Consider the following 14,115-nt stretch of genomic DNA (forward strand, 5'->3'; position numbering starts at 1 on the left):
ATTACTTTACTAGCATGTGAGATGAGTGCAATTGTGCGGTAGTTTGAGCATTCTTTGGCATTGCCTTTCTTTGGGATTGGAACGAAAACTGACCTTTTCCAGTCCTGTGGCCACTTCTGAGTTTTCCAAATTTGCCGGCATATCGAGTACAGCACTTTCACAGCATCATCTTTCAGGATTTGAAATAGCTCAAGTGGAATTCCATCACTTCCACTAGCTTTGTTCATAGTGATGCTTTCTAAGGCCCACTTGACTTCACATTCCAGGATGTCTGGCTCTAGGTGAGTGATCACACCATCGTGATTATCTGGGTCGTGAAGATCTTTTTTGTACAGCTCTTCTGTGTATTCTTGCCACCTCTTCTTAATATCTTCTGCTTCTGTTAGGTCCATACCATTTCTGTCCTTGATCAAGCCTATCTTTGCATGAAATGTTCGTTTGCTATCTCTAATTTTCTTGAAGAGATCTCTAGTCTTTCCCAATCTCTTGTTTTCCTCTATTTCTTTGCACTGGATCTGGTATAGGGTGGGACTATTTTTATGGTTTGTGGCTGATGTGGCCTCAGGAGAGCCTGATCTGTGTGATACAACCAAGTGGTATGAGTCAGAACAACCTATTACAGCGAGATCACCTCAGATCTGCTTTTGATACATGAGTTGACCACTCTATTTGTTATTTGGTGATAAGTTTTCAGAGTTGAATTTCAATTGTGGATTATATGTATTTCATTCAAGCAATACTATGAAAAACTAAAATAATTCATCCAGAAAACAGAAGCAGACAAGTTATTTTTCATTTGTTTTGCTTTTTGTAGGTCAAATAGCTAAGCTCTGCAAGTAACATTTATCTAGTACAGACAAGGTCCCATACAAGGTGTAAAAGTCAAAGGGGCTTTTGTCCCAGTTGTCTGGGAGGGCTTGCTTTAATGAAGATTTGAATTGATTCTATTACCTCTTTCCATTTCCACCAGTTACAACTATTGAAACCTTGGGAGTTTACTAACCACTTGGCTTCCCTATCTCCTGTCTCCACTCCGAGCCATTCGTAGACTCACTGACCCAGAAGCACTGCGTTCTCATACTTCCCTACCCAAGAGGTTAGAGAGCCCTCCAACTTTAGTCTGTTTGGTCTATTTGTGGTCCCACTGCTAGTCTTTCAGAGCTTACATGATCAATGCCCAACCTCTTCTAATATGCTGCCCTTATTTCCCTTTTTTCATGTATCTCACTCCTGTCTTTACTCTTTCACTAAAAGCAGAGACATCACTTTGCTGACAAAGGTCCACGTAGTCAAAGCTATGGTTTTTTCAGTAGTCTTGTACGGATGTGAGAGTTGGACCATAAAGATGAGTATCAAAGAACTGATGCTCTCAATTACGGTACTGGAGGAGACTCTTGAGAGTCCCTTGGACAACAAGGAGAGCAAACCAGTCTAGTCCTAAAGAAAATCAACCCTGAATACTAATTGGCAGGACTGATGCTGAAGGTGAAGCTCCGATACTTTGGCCACCTGATGTGAAGAGCTGATTCACTGGAAAAGACCTGATGCTGGGAAAGATTGAGGGTAGGAGAAGGGGGAGATGGAGGATGAGATGGTTGGATAGTATCACTGACTCAATGAATACGAGTTTGAGCAAGCTCCGGGAGATAGCTTGTCAGACAGAGTCAGACACTACTTAGAGACTAAATAACAATGAATAACTTAAAAGGGCAAAAAAGTATTTAGTGAAAAGAAAGTTTGTCTTTATTCTCTAGCCATCCAATTTCCCCTCCCTGCAGAAAAGCGCATTTGAGCCTTTCGAAATCAGGGCCTAGCCTAATATCCCACTCCTTTCCATCACAGAGGCTTCAAGGAAGTTCAAATGCTCACTGTTCTTAGTCTTTCTGAAGGACCCTCCCAACACACACCCACCTTTGCGTGCTTATTAGTTCATTCCGTTCTTACTACTTGGATAGCCTTCATAAAGCCCTCACTGGATCAGCATTCTGGCACATTAATAGATGTCTTTGCACAAGGACAAACTGACTGCTCCCTTGTCTCAGATGCCTTCTTTCCTCTGCCCCTTTGCTTACTCCCAGTAGCCCACTTCCCTGATGCGAAGAGCTGACTCATTGGAAAAGACCCTGATGCTGGGAAAGATTGAGGGCAGGAGGACAAGGGGACGACAGAGGATGAGATGGCTGGATGGCATCACCGACTCGATGGACATGGGTTTGGGTGGACTCAGGGAGTTGGTAATGGACAGGGAGGCCTGGGCGTGCTGCGATTCATGGGGTCGCAAAGAGTTGGACACGACTGAGCGACTGAACTGAACTGAACTTTTCTTCCGGATCAGGAAACCAACAGCACACAGAGAAGACCCTACGCACCTTCGCGCGAAATCGCTCGGCGGGCGGCTTGCAGAATTTTGTCCCATCCGCTCCCCGTCTCTAGTCGCAGGGCGCGGCGTCGGCGTGCGTGTCCGCGCAGCCGCATTGCCCCGCGGGTGGGTGGGGCGGGCTGTTGGCGGCCGTTGGCCCGGCCTTGGTGGCGGCTCCACGTGCGGGCGGGGAGGATGCGTCACTGATTAGTGAGGCCCGGCCGCGGGGTCGGCCTCCGTCCGGAGTCTGCGGCAGGCTCCCTTCTCAGTTAGTGCCTTCCGCTGGGCGGGGAGGAGCGGTCGTCGGGAGGGGGTTGTCAGGCCGAGCCGTGTCGACTCACGGGCCAGCTCTGGCGGAGGGGGTTGGCGAGGCGGAAAAAGGGGCATAGGACTCCTCAGCTCGGCCTGCGGGACGGCGCCAGGTCGCGAGGGAGAAGGTAGAAACCAGAGGTGGTGGGCCTGTCACTCACGGGGCTGGGGCTGCGTTTCATCCGCATGCAGGAGGAATTAGGATGAATATGACTCAAGCCCGAGTTCTGGTGGCTGGCATGGTGGGTCTGGTGGTGGTCCTCCTCTACGCCTCCATCCACAAGATCGAAGAAGGACACCTGGCCGTGTACTACAGGTGAGCGGCACGTGCAGTCAGCTCAGGTTCTAGAGCAAGTAGAAGGGAGACTTTTATTCGAGTCTAGGAAATTGTTCTCAGGGAACTTTTTCTAGTCCTAGAAAGTGATGTTCGTCGCATCCCTAGGGGATTTTGGGGCTATGGCCGGCTTTTGTAGACAGTTGGACAGTTTCAGTGCTATGCAGAGATTAAGACTCCCTACAGTTGTTCCTAATAGTTAGTAAACCCACTTATTTGTAGGAAAAAAATGAAGGGTGGAAGGCAGTGGTCACTGCACCTGTAGCTGAGGAGGTGGATAAATCATTGTTAAATTGCACATAGCTTTGCTGACTTTTTGTTTGTAGCTGTAGATGCTACTTAGAAACTTGGGTCCTGTTTGTGGTTGTTTCTTAGCTTTTGTTGTTTTCTTTAAAAGGTTCTGGCGTCTGGTTTGGGCTTGTGAGGCCATGAAGACCATGACAGTTGTTTAATTCCTGGGCCTTGGGAGACAAGCACAGGATTGTGACAGACACATCCTCCCAACCTTTCCCTTTCTTTTCACGTGGAAAGGAATGGTGTGAAGTGTGTTAGTTGCTCTCTAGCTGAGATGAATAGCTGTTCTTTCAATGTAGTTACCACCAGTTTTTTTTTATATAGACAGATGACAGTTTGGAGAAATTTGAAATGGTGTATTTGAAAGAGCTTCAACTTTTTGCTGGCTTCGTCTATGGGGTCGCACAGAGTCGGACACGACTGGGGCGACTTAGCAGCAGCAGCAGCAGCAGCAGCACCCATCCTCCCCTAAAACTGATATTTCCACTTGTAGATCCACCTTGAGTCTTAGAAATAGTCTTAGCAAGTGGGGGTGGGAGTCTAGCATTTTAAAAATGACAGATTAGTGTGTATTTCCATCTAGTTCAGCATATAACTTTATTTCTTTCAATGAATTTGAAATAAAATTTTGGAATAATGGAAAAAAGTGCTAGTAAAGGCAAAGAAAGAACATTTCAAAGTGTGGGTTTCAAAGAATTAGGGATGGACCTCAAACAATTCATCTTTTCTAAGTTATTTGTTATGAATTCTTTGCAAATCTGTTTATATTTTCAAGACAGAAAGCTAAGTTCTGTGAATTTACTATTTATTATATAAAACAGGATTTCTTTTTTATAGTTGCCTCCAAATTGGTGGGCTGCCGTCTATGGGCTCACGCAGAGTCGGACACGACTGAAGCGACTTAGCAGCAACAGCCAAATTGCTTCCTTTTTATAACTTCCGGGGTGTGGTGTCATGTTCCTTACATTTCAGTATTTGATGATCACGTCTATGCTTATAACATATTGATTTATAGTTTTATCTCTTTATTCTTCATCTTTCTGTGCCTATTTTTTGTTGTTGATTTTTTAAAGGCTTTATGGCCCCAGTATTTTTTTCTTTTTTTAAAAAAATTTTGAAGTATAGTTAATTTGCAATGTTGTGTTTTAAGTGTTCAGCAAAGTGATTGTTATATATGTTTATATATTTTTCAGATTCTTTTATGTTATAGATTATTACAAGATACTGAATATAGTTCCTTGCACTATACAGTAGGTCCTTGTTGTTTACCTATTTTATATATAGTGTTGTGTATATGTTAATTGCCCCCAATATTTTAATTGCTTTCTAGGTAGATTAAAAGAATTGTGAGCATCAGAAATTTTCTACTTACTTGGAAGTTTGTGTTATCTTTTTTTTTTTCCAGCCCGGTGATTAAGTGTATTATGTTTTGATGTGGCTTGTGTTATGTACAATTAAAGTACATCAACTGAGAGCCAGCTGAATTTTTTTTCCACAAGTATTTCTCAGTAGGTTAAAGACCAAAGAGAATCTTTATACCTGAGAGTATGCTGGAGACCCGGAGGTGTGGTTGGCAGAGCTTATGAAACAAGGTGTAATGTTAACAGTTTAATTTTATTTCTTCACTTTTGTAGGTGTGACAGATACTGTAGGGACCAGCAGTTCATCATGAGTAACTCATACTAGTGAGGCTTTAGTATTTAGTAGGTCAATAGCATGAGTAAGAGTGAATGTTTATTACAGCATTTCAGATTTGGAAAGAGAATTTCTCTTTTTATAATCTTGTCAAATTGAAACATCTTTTTGCAGGGGAGGAGCTTTACTAACTAGCCCCAGTGGACCAGGCTATCATATCATGTTGCCTTTCATTACTACCTTCAGATCTGTGCAGGTAAGTGATTCCTAGGGAAGCCCCGACACTGGAAGGACAAGTGTGACAGGAACAGTTACCACATTTCATGGGTGGAGATAGATTTCCTTATTGCTTAAGCAAATGGTAGTATGCTACCAATGTAGGAGCTAAAGTTCAGAGTACAGTTGTCACAGCATAAGTTATGACTTTGAACAACGTCACTCTTTTGCAGTATGAGCTAAGCAGCTTTTAAGGACTGAATTCTCCCATCTATATAGTGGAATACAGCAGGTTTTCTGTTGCTGCTATCAAAGTAAAAGCAAGATTTTGAAACACAACTATTGACATAAACCAGTGATTACTTGGTTTAGAATTGTGTTTGGTTTCCATAGAGGCAATCTCCTGGACTACTGTTAACATGGAGGATCTCAATTTTCGTACACAGTTTCTCTGCCTCATATTTTTGCCTGGAACATTAAGCACAATTTTATGTGGAACCTTACTGAATGTTCTAGTTTGACAACATCTCAGAATATCTGAAATAAGCATCTGGTTCTTGAGAATACTGTCTTGGTCCTGGGAGACACTTAGTAAATATCTTTTGATGTGACAAGATAACAAAGCAGGATTAGATTGTTACTACTTTTGCAAGCACTGTGTGATTAAAATCTTTGGATTCAGAAGTTTGTCTACTATCTACTGCTAATTTTTCAGGACTCGGGAATTTAATGTGTTCAGTCTTATAATTTAAAGTCTAGGCTTTCTGCTAAATGAGATTTTCATTATGAATACTTAAATACTCCATAGTTCCCTCCAATTTCCTTTTAGATGGCTTGGGATAAGAATCATGTCTATTGAAATCAAATATAGTGTTCTCCTTGTCAGACTCATTTCCATACTGTTTTCCCATATTTTATTCACACTTGCCTTGACTGATGCCATCTCACCATCTCTCTCTTTATCCCTTATTTCCTGTCTAAATCTTGCCAGCCTTTTTAGAACTCATCACAAATTCTACTCTTGTTCCATAGCTTTTAAAGTCTATATTGTAAATTTTGGCCCTTGGTCTTATTTCCTTTAATAATGTTGTCTTGTTATTAGTCTGTTAAGTTTTTGTGTGAATTTTTTTCCAGAAAGTCTCCAAACTTCTTGAAGGCAGGGGTTGTAACACAGTTCATATTTCTGGCCTTTCTACTTTCGGTGAAAGTTGTTAAATTGAAGTGATTTCTCAGGAAGCAGTCTGGTGTAGTGAACATGGGGCCAGAAACCTGGAGAACAGGTTCTAACCCTGGCTCCTCCACCAATTGGTTACATGACTTTGCAGAAATTACCTAACTGTTCTAGACTCCAGTTAGTCCTCTGAAGCAAGAGGTTTTAACTGCATGAACCTACCAACAGCTTAAAGCTCAACATTTGAAAAACTAAGATCATGGCATCTGGTCCCATCACTTCATGGTAAATAGAAGGGGAAAAAGTGGAAGCGTGACAGATTTTATTTTCTTGGGCTCCAAAATCACTGTGGATAATGACTGCAGCCATGAAATTTAAAAGACGCTTGCTGTTTGAAAGGAAAGCTGACAAACCTAGACAGTGTGCTAAAAAGCAAAGACCTCATTTGGCCAAGAAAGGTTCATATAGTCAAAGCTGTGGTTTTTCTGTTAGTCATGTATGGATGTGAGAACTGGACCATATGGAACGCTGAGTGCTGAAGAATTGATGCTTGCAAATTGTGGTCCTGGGGAAGACTCTTGAGAGTTCCTTGGACAGCAAGGAGATCAAACCAGTCAATCCTAAAGGAAATCAACCCTGAATATTCATTGGAAGGACTGATGCTGAAACTTCAATACATGGGCCACGTGATGCAAAGAGACAACTCATTTGAAAAGACCCTGATGCTGGGAAAGATTGAAGGCCACACAAGAAGAGGGCAACAGGATGAGATGGTTAAATAGCATTACTGACTCAATCTGAGCAAACTCCAGGAGATAGTGAAGGACAGGGAAGCCTGGCATGCTGCAGTCCATGGAGTTGCAAAGAGTCAGATATGACTTAGCGATTGAACAACAACAGCCACAGCCAACAGCTTAAATGGTCTATAGTGATATTGTCAACGGCGTCATCAGACGCTTAGAGATCGGGCTTTTTTTTAGATCTTGTTCAGTGCCAGGCATGTCTGTCTGTGCCTTCTTGGAGGTTAGTTAGTATGTTGAGTCATACTGATGACTCTTTTATATAAAAAAGATAAATACAGGATGTGTGTATATATTTACATATAAATATTTTATATATACACACATACACATATAGAGTGATAAACTGTCATAAGAAATGAAAATGAAATTTGTGAAAAGATTTTTGTGAACTAATGTACTTTGTATCTACAAAATATTAAGTGTTGGAGTCAGTTTGACTAAATGGAAATGGTCTTTATATGTGAAACAGCAATGTTTTAGGAAAGAATTATATTAATAAAACCCTCTTAAGAAGTTGTTTTCGTAGGAATGAGGTGCAGAAACTTATTTTTAGGAATTTTTGGAACACATTAGATGACATAGCTTATATAAACAAATGGCTTAACAGATTTGGCATTTGATAGGAATATTTAAGAAGCGTCTTGGGGAAATGTAAGATCCCCATATATGATGTAAGAAAAAAAAATTTAGAAAAGTATGAAGGCTTTCAGCCTTTAAAATATATATAACAAAACCAAAGACTTAAAATATTTATACTGGGGAAATGATTTTTGAGATAACATAAAAGAAGTAATAAAGTACATGAAAATAGGATGTTCAATTGGAGATTTAACCTTTGAACTCTTTGCTGGTTCTTGGTTTGAAAATTGAAGACTATCCTTTAGATTTAGATAGAAATGTATATTTAAAGTTGATATGGAAGTTGAATTTGGTTAATGTTTGAAGGGAATAAACTGAGCTCACCTTTCTTATCAACTTCCCTCTCTCTACTCAGAACCTGTCACTAATGTTTATTATCACCCTTTTAACCCCAGAATTCATAGTCTATTCTTTTCTCTCCTGGAATTTTATATGCAACTAGTTATCAAATTCCTCTTTTATGTCTCCTGGGTTGACAACTTTCAGTTTCCATGGCTTTTTCTACATTAATCTAAATAAATTACTACTTTAGCTTCCCAGCTGGTGTTCTTGTCTGCGGATGTGATAGATAATGAGAACCACATCACACATAAGCAAAGAGTCATATTTTTGAAAGGTTCATTTTGTGGCTGTTTATAGGATGGATTAGGGAGAGCACAAGCCCCCCAGCCAATATTCAAGGCCCTCTCCCTAACATCATCATGTTCTCTTCTCAGAGCCTCACCTCATCTATATTGCCCTTCCTATTCCAGGCAAGCCAACTGCTTCCTGACACCTATACACACAGTTTGTGTGGCTGGTTATTTAACTCTGCCAGTTAATACCTAACCGTTCAGTTTATAATCTGTTATTTGTATCTGTTATGGATTGCTTTGTAAGGATTTTCTCTCCTGTGTTGGATTGTGAGCTCTTTGGAAACAGGAGCCATGCTTCCTTTCTCCTTTGTATTCTGTCAAGTACTCTGTTGCTGTGGGCTTAATACAGTGCATTGTGTCCAGGATACACTCATTATGTGCTCACCTATTGGATGCCTTCCAGTGCAATAGGGAGTCAAATCAAGTTATGACAGGGGTAGAGTAATTAAGTACCATATTGTTGGTTCATTAGGAGGAAGCACTGCTGATGGTGGCAGTTCTACTAAAAAGGAAATGGAATAGACCATCTGAGAGATCACTAGGACTTGACCTAAAATATTGCCTACAGTTTCAGAGGAAGAAGTTGCTGTTGAGTTCAAAGGCCTACTTGTATGCATATAGTAGTTATCTTTTACCTTCATTGTAAACATTAATATTAGCAGTGGAATCAGTTCAAAACACAAGTCCTAGCAATTAGTATCCTTGTGGGTATTCCATGTAGTTTGCAATCCCAGGCCAACCTCAGGCAAATAAAGGACTCTGATTGAGAGATTGAACATTGAAACTTTTCCTGGTGCATCTTGACTCAAACATTAATTATAAAATATTTTCTCTCTGGTCTTTTGTGTCTGTTCAGATACAAAAAATCTATGACAAACCTAGGCAGCATATTAGAAAGCAGAGACATCACTTTGCCAGCAAAGATCCATATAGTCAAAGTTATGGTTTTTCTAGTCACATACGGATGTGAGAGTTGGACCATAAAGAAGGCTGAGTGCTGAAGAATTGATGGTTTTGAACTGTGGTGCTGGAAAAGACTCGTGAGAGTCGGACAGCAAGGAGATCAAACCAATCCTGTAGGAAATCAACCCTGAATATTCATTGGAAGGACTGATACTGAAGCTCCAATACTTTAGCCACCTGATGTGAAGAGCTGACTCATGGAAAAAGACCCTGATGCTGGGAACGGTTGAGGGCAGGTGGAGAAGAGGATGACAGGATGAAACGGTTGGATGGCATCACTGACTCAATGGACATGAGTTTGAGCAAACTCCAAGAGATAGTGTAGAACAGGAAAGCCTTGCATACTGAGGTCCATGGGGTTGCAACGAGTTAGACACAACTTAGCGACTGAACAACGAGGATACAAAAAGAAATTACTCTGATAGCTAATCTTTGGGGGGCTAAAATTGTAATGGAGTTCTCTTGTACTTACCTCTTAGCAGTTCTGTAGAGATTTTCCTTTAGCACTAGTGGTTCCTTGATGATATGTGTGCTGAGTATTGATGAGATATTTTTTTCTTCCCAGACAACACTACAAACTGATGAAGTTAAAAATGTGCCTTGTGGAACAAGGTAAGCATTCCCCTTGCTTACCAACATCCCTTTGATTCAGATGTAGTTTCTGTTCATAAGCTGTAGTCACTTAAACATCTTTCAGATAGGCATGATAGTAACCCAGGGGAATTTCTCTTCTGAGCATTATTTGAGAAAAGCCCTGCCTCCAAATAGGAGCTTTCCATCTTAGGAGTCATTTTAAACTGATAGTAACAGTTTAAAATGGAATTAGCTCACCATATCAAGTGTAGTATTAAATGCCATCTAATTTAGAGTTTCTGATTCAATAGGTCTGGAATGAGACCCAAGAATTTGCATTGCTAGCAAAAGTTCCCAGGTGATGCTAATACTGCTGGTCCAAAGACCATATTTAGAAAATCACTTCCCTAAAGAGTTTTGGGCAGGAAAGGCAGGCAAGGCCGAAAGAGTATAATCAGTACATTGCATTGTATCAAAGGAAGAGTATAAAGCTCAAAGTATGTTCTAAATTCTGTATTTTAACTGACTAATATGTCACTTTTAAAGCCTATAAAAGAGGCTTTGACATCTGTGGAAGGACAGGAATGCTTTTAAAAAGGAAGCAGATTCTCTGTTTTAAGTTAAGGTATTTGATACCAAGTTCTCTCCAGGTCTATCTGTAACTCTCTTTTATGGATTCCCTTCAGAGATGACTCAAAATTGGCAGCTGATGAGATGTTGGGTAAATTTTATTTTTATCCTCATGCTTTCCTATGTTTGTCAGATTTTTTGCCTGTGAGCAGGTATTATGCTTTTTTTATCAGAAAAAAATGTTATTGTAAGTTGATAGAAGGGCTTAATTGTATAGTTTCAAAATCTCTTAACTTCATGTATCTTAAACTGAGGTTCACATCTCCTTCAGGATGTGTGCTGGTAGGCCAGGAAGTATAGAAACCATTAATTAACAAGAGCTATCTTTCTGGAGTGTCAATTTTACGTCACCTTTTGGGGGAAAATTCTTTTTTATATTAGAACAAATACAGATGAAAAGTAGATTAAGATAAGGTGGGAAATCAAAAGAATTTCAGTTCATGGGTGACCTCTGTACTTCTTGGGAAACCATTTTATCTGGTTAATTGTTGGAGAAGTTTGAGGAATGCACTGATTTAGCTGTTGGCTTCAGTTAATAAGGGCAGAGTGCTAAGCAGCTCTAGGTTTTAGGTCTAGTCTTCCTGTGAGCTGATCTGGTAACAGCATTTACAAAGAAGAGCCATTGGTTATGAGAGGAGCAGGTAAGTGTGTATAGGGGTCATTTGAGTAGTGATTAATGAGGTTGTTTTAATCAGTAGTATATCTTTAGATTTTACTTCTAAATTTCTATCACGTGGGGTTTGTTGGATGATGTGGGATTAATCTGGGACTCTAATAGTTTGTATTTGCCTCACATTTTTCCATTTCTCTGTTTTTAGTGGTGGGGTCATGATCTATATTGACCGGATAGAAGTGGTTAATATGTTGGCCCCTTGTGCAGGTATGGTACCCGTCTATTCTGTTAGAGTTATAATCAGAGTATCTGTAACTGAGAGAGTCCCTGAGGAATAGGAAGAGATTCCCTAAGGAAACTTTTATGACCTCATTCATTCTGATCTCTCTCTATATAAAATAATCATTGGAATATTTTCCATTCTTAGGGAATGGTGATAGTGATAGGTCACAAATCCTGGACAGAGTTGACTTTCTGGAACTGTATGGGATATTACTCTCTGAGCTGAGTGTATTTAGCAAGATAGTCATTGATTATTTCTAGAATTCCTAGAAAGTGTCATTTCATCCAATCAGGATGAGAAATAATTTCCTTACACATTAAAAGTCTGTAACTGATCAGATCCTTGACCACATTGATTTGTGACCACCGAAAAATCTTTTTTAGCTGAGATTTGCTGTAACTTGCAATCTAAAAGTCCTCAGGTTGGGGAAAACATTTTCTTGGTAATAGATGAAAACCCCCAGAGGTGGAGTACTGTTAAAATAAAAAACTGAATGAGAATTTCTGAAGTAAGATTGGCCTTCTTTTTAATGTTTGATTTTTTTTCCCAATTTTTTTTATTTTGATAAAATATATATAACAGAATTTGCCATCTTATCCACTTTTAAATATTCAGTGGGCATTAAATACATTCACATTGTTATGCAGTCATCACCAACATCTATCTCTATAACTCATTTTCACCTTGCAAGTCTGAAACTCTCTACCCATTAAACAGTAACTTCCCATCTGCCCCCTCTCCCAGCCCCTGGCAACCACCGTTTCTGTCTTTCTGACATTTCTGTGTACTTTCTGTCTCTATGAGTTTGACTACTCTTAGGTACCTCATTAACGGAATCATACAGTGTTTGTCTTTTTGTACTGGTTTATTTAACACTTAACTTAATGTCCTCAGAATTCATCTGTGTTGCAGCATGTCAGAATTTCCTTTCTTTTTTAAGGCTGAATAATATCCCACTGTATGTATATACCACATTTTGTTTATCCATTCATTCATTGATGGACACTTAGGTTACTTCCATGTTTTAGCTATTATGAATAATACTGCTATGACCATGGGTATACATGGGTCTCTTTAAGACCTTACTTTGAATCAAAAGATCTGCTGTTTTCAGAAAACCTATATAGGTATTTCTCCAAAAAAAGACATGCAGATGCTCAATAGGCACGTGAAAAGATACTCAACATCACTAATAGAGAACTGCAAATCAAAACTACGATGAGGTACCACCTCACACTGATCAGAATGGCCATCGTTTAAAAGTCTTATAAATAACAAATGCTGAAGAGGGTGTAGAGAAAAGGAAACCCTCCTATGCTGTTGGTAGGAATGTAAATTGGTGCAGCCACTATGGAAAACAATCTGCTACTGCTGCTGCTGCTAAGTCGCTTCAGTCGTGTCCGACTCTGTGCGACCCCATAGATGGCAGCCCACCAGGCTCCCCTGTCCCTGGGATTCTCCAGGCAAGAACACTGGAGTGGGTTGCCATTGCTTTCTCCGATGGAAAACAATATGGAGATTCCTCAAAAGACCAAAAATAAAGCTGTCATATGATCCAGCAATCCTACTCCTGGGCATGTACGTAGACAAATTATAATTTAAAAAGATACATGCCCCAGTGTTCATTGTAGCACTGTTTACAATAGCTAAGACATGGAAACAACCTAAATGTCCATCAACACATGAATGAATTAAAAAAGATGTGGTACATACATATAATAGAATACTATGCAGCATAAAAAAGAATGATATAATGCCAATTTGCAGCAGCATGGATGGATTAGAGATTATCATACTAAATAAAGTCAGAAAGACAAATAATGGTATTTGTACCATTGGTATGATACCAATGGTATAATAACCAATTACATGTGAAATCTAAAATATGACACAAATTATGAAACAACAGATTTATGGTTGCCTCGGGGGAGGGGTGGGTTGGGAGTTTGGAATTAGCAGATGCAAACTGTTATATAAAGGATGGATAAACAGCATGACCCCACTGTATAGCACAAGGAACTATATTCACTATCATGTGATAAATCATAATGAAAGAGAACATGAAAAAGAATGTGTATATATGTATAACTGAATCACTTTGCTGTACAGTAGAAATTAATACATTATAAATCAATTATACTGTAATAAAATTTTTAAAAGATCTGTCATTTTATTATCCTTATTATTACTAAGTAGTAATACTTTTCCTTATTAAGTATTACTTAATAATTATCCTTATTACTAAAATTTGCATACATACAATGTCAGGATACTGTGTTCAGCAAAAACAATTCAAAAACATGCAGTTAGACCTTTGCCTTAAGAGTTTGGTGTTTTTTTTCACTTGAGAAGGCATGATACTGACCTAAAAATATATATATATTGAAATGTAAGTCTTGCTGAATTTCATGTCACTGGTACAGGCCCGAATAGCAAAAGAATTTCAGAACAGAGAGCAAGCTGTGTTACTATCAAGTGGATTTGGATTATATTTTTCAGCAACTAAGTATTTTCCTATCTTTTGTCATTTAGTTTCCCTGGTCACAAGGGTATTCCTGGAAGCTCAGATGGTAAAGAATCTGCCTCCAATGCAGGAGACTCGGGTTCAATTCCTGGATCGGGAATATCCCCTGTAGAAGGGAATGGCACCCGACTCCA

General features: G+C 39.5%; 1 protein-coding gene across 4 annotated transcripts in view; it reads left to right on the plus strand.

Moving 5' to 3' along the window:
• The first annotated feature begins 2,476 nt into the window (after positions 1–2,476).
• The window catches only part of ERLIN1 (ER lipid raft associated 1), a 37,809-nt gene continuing 26,170 nt past the window's right edge, over positions 2,477–14,115 (plus strand). Inside the window, exons 1-5 of one of the 4 annotated variants that reach the window (XM_081548674.1) lie at positions 2,477–2,631; positions 2,861–2,984; positions 5,106–5,187; positions 9,924–9,970; positions 11,380–11,441. In XM_081548674.1, the coding sequence (XP_081404800.1) occupies positions 2,872–2,984; positions 5,106–5,187; positions 9,924–9,970; positions 11,380–11,441 (304 nt within the window). In that variant the 5' untranslated portion in view covers positions 2,477–2,631; positions 2,861–2,871. Of the gene's footprint in view, positions 2,632–2,860; positions 2,985–5,105; positions 5,188–9,923; positions 9,971–11,379; positions 11,442–14,115 lie in introns of those variants that run through there. The other 3 variants (XM_081548683.1, XM_081548664.1, XM_081548692.1) reach the window with 3 other exon arrangements.

This window comes from Giraffa tippelskirchi, chromosome 2 (genome assembly GCF_054371585.1).
Source record: "Giraffa tippelskirchi isolate mGirTip1 chromosome 2, T2T-mGirTip1v1.2.pri, whole genome shotgun sequence".
In the NCBI taxonomy this organism is placed as follows: Eukaryota; Metazoa; Chordata; class Mammalia; order Artiodactyla; family Giraffidae; genus Giraffa; species Giraffa tippelskirchi.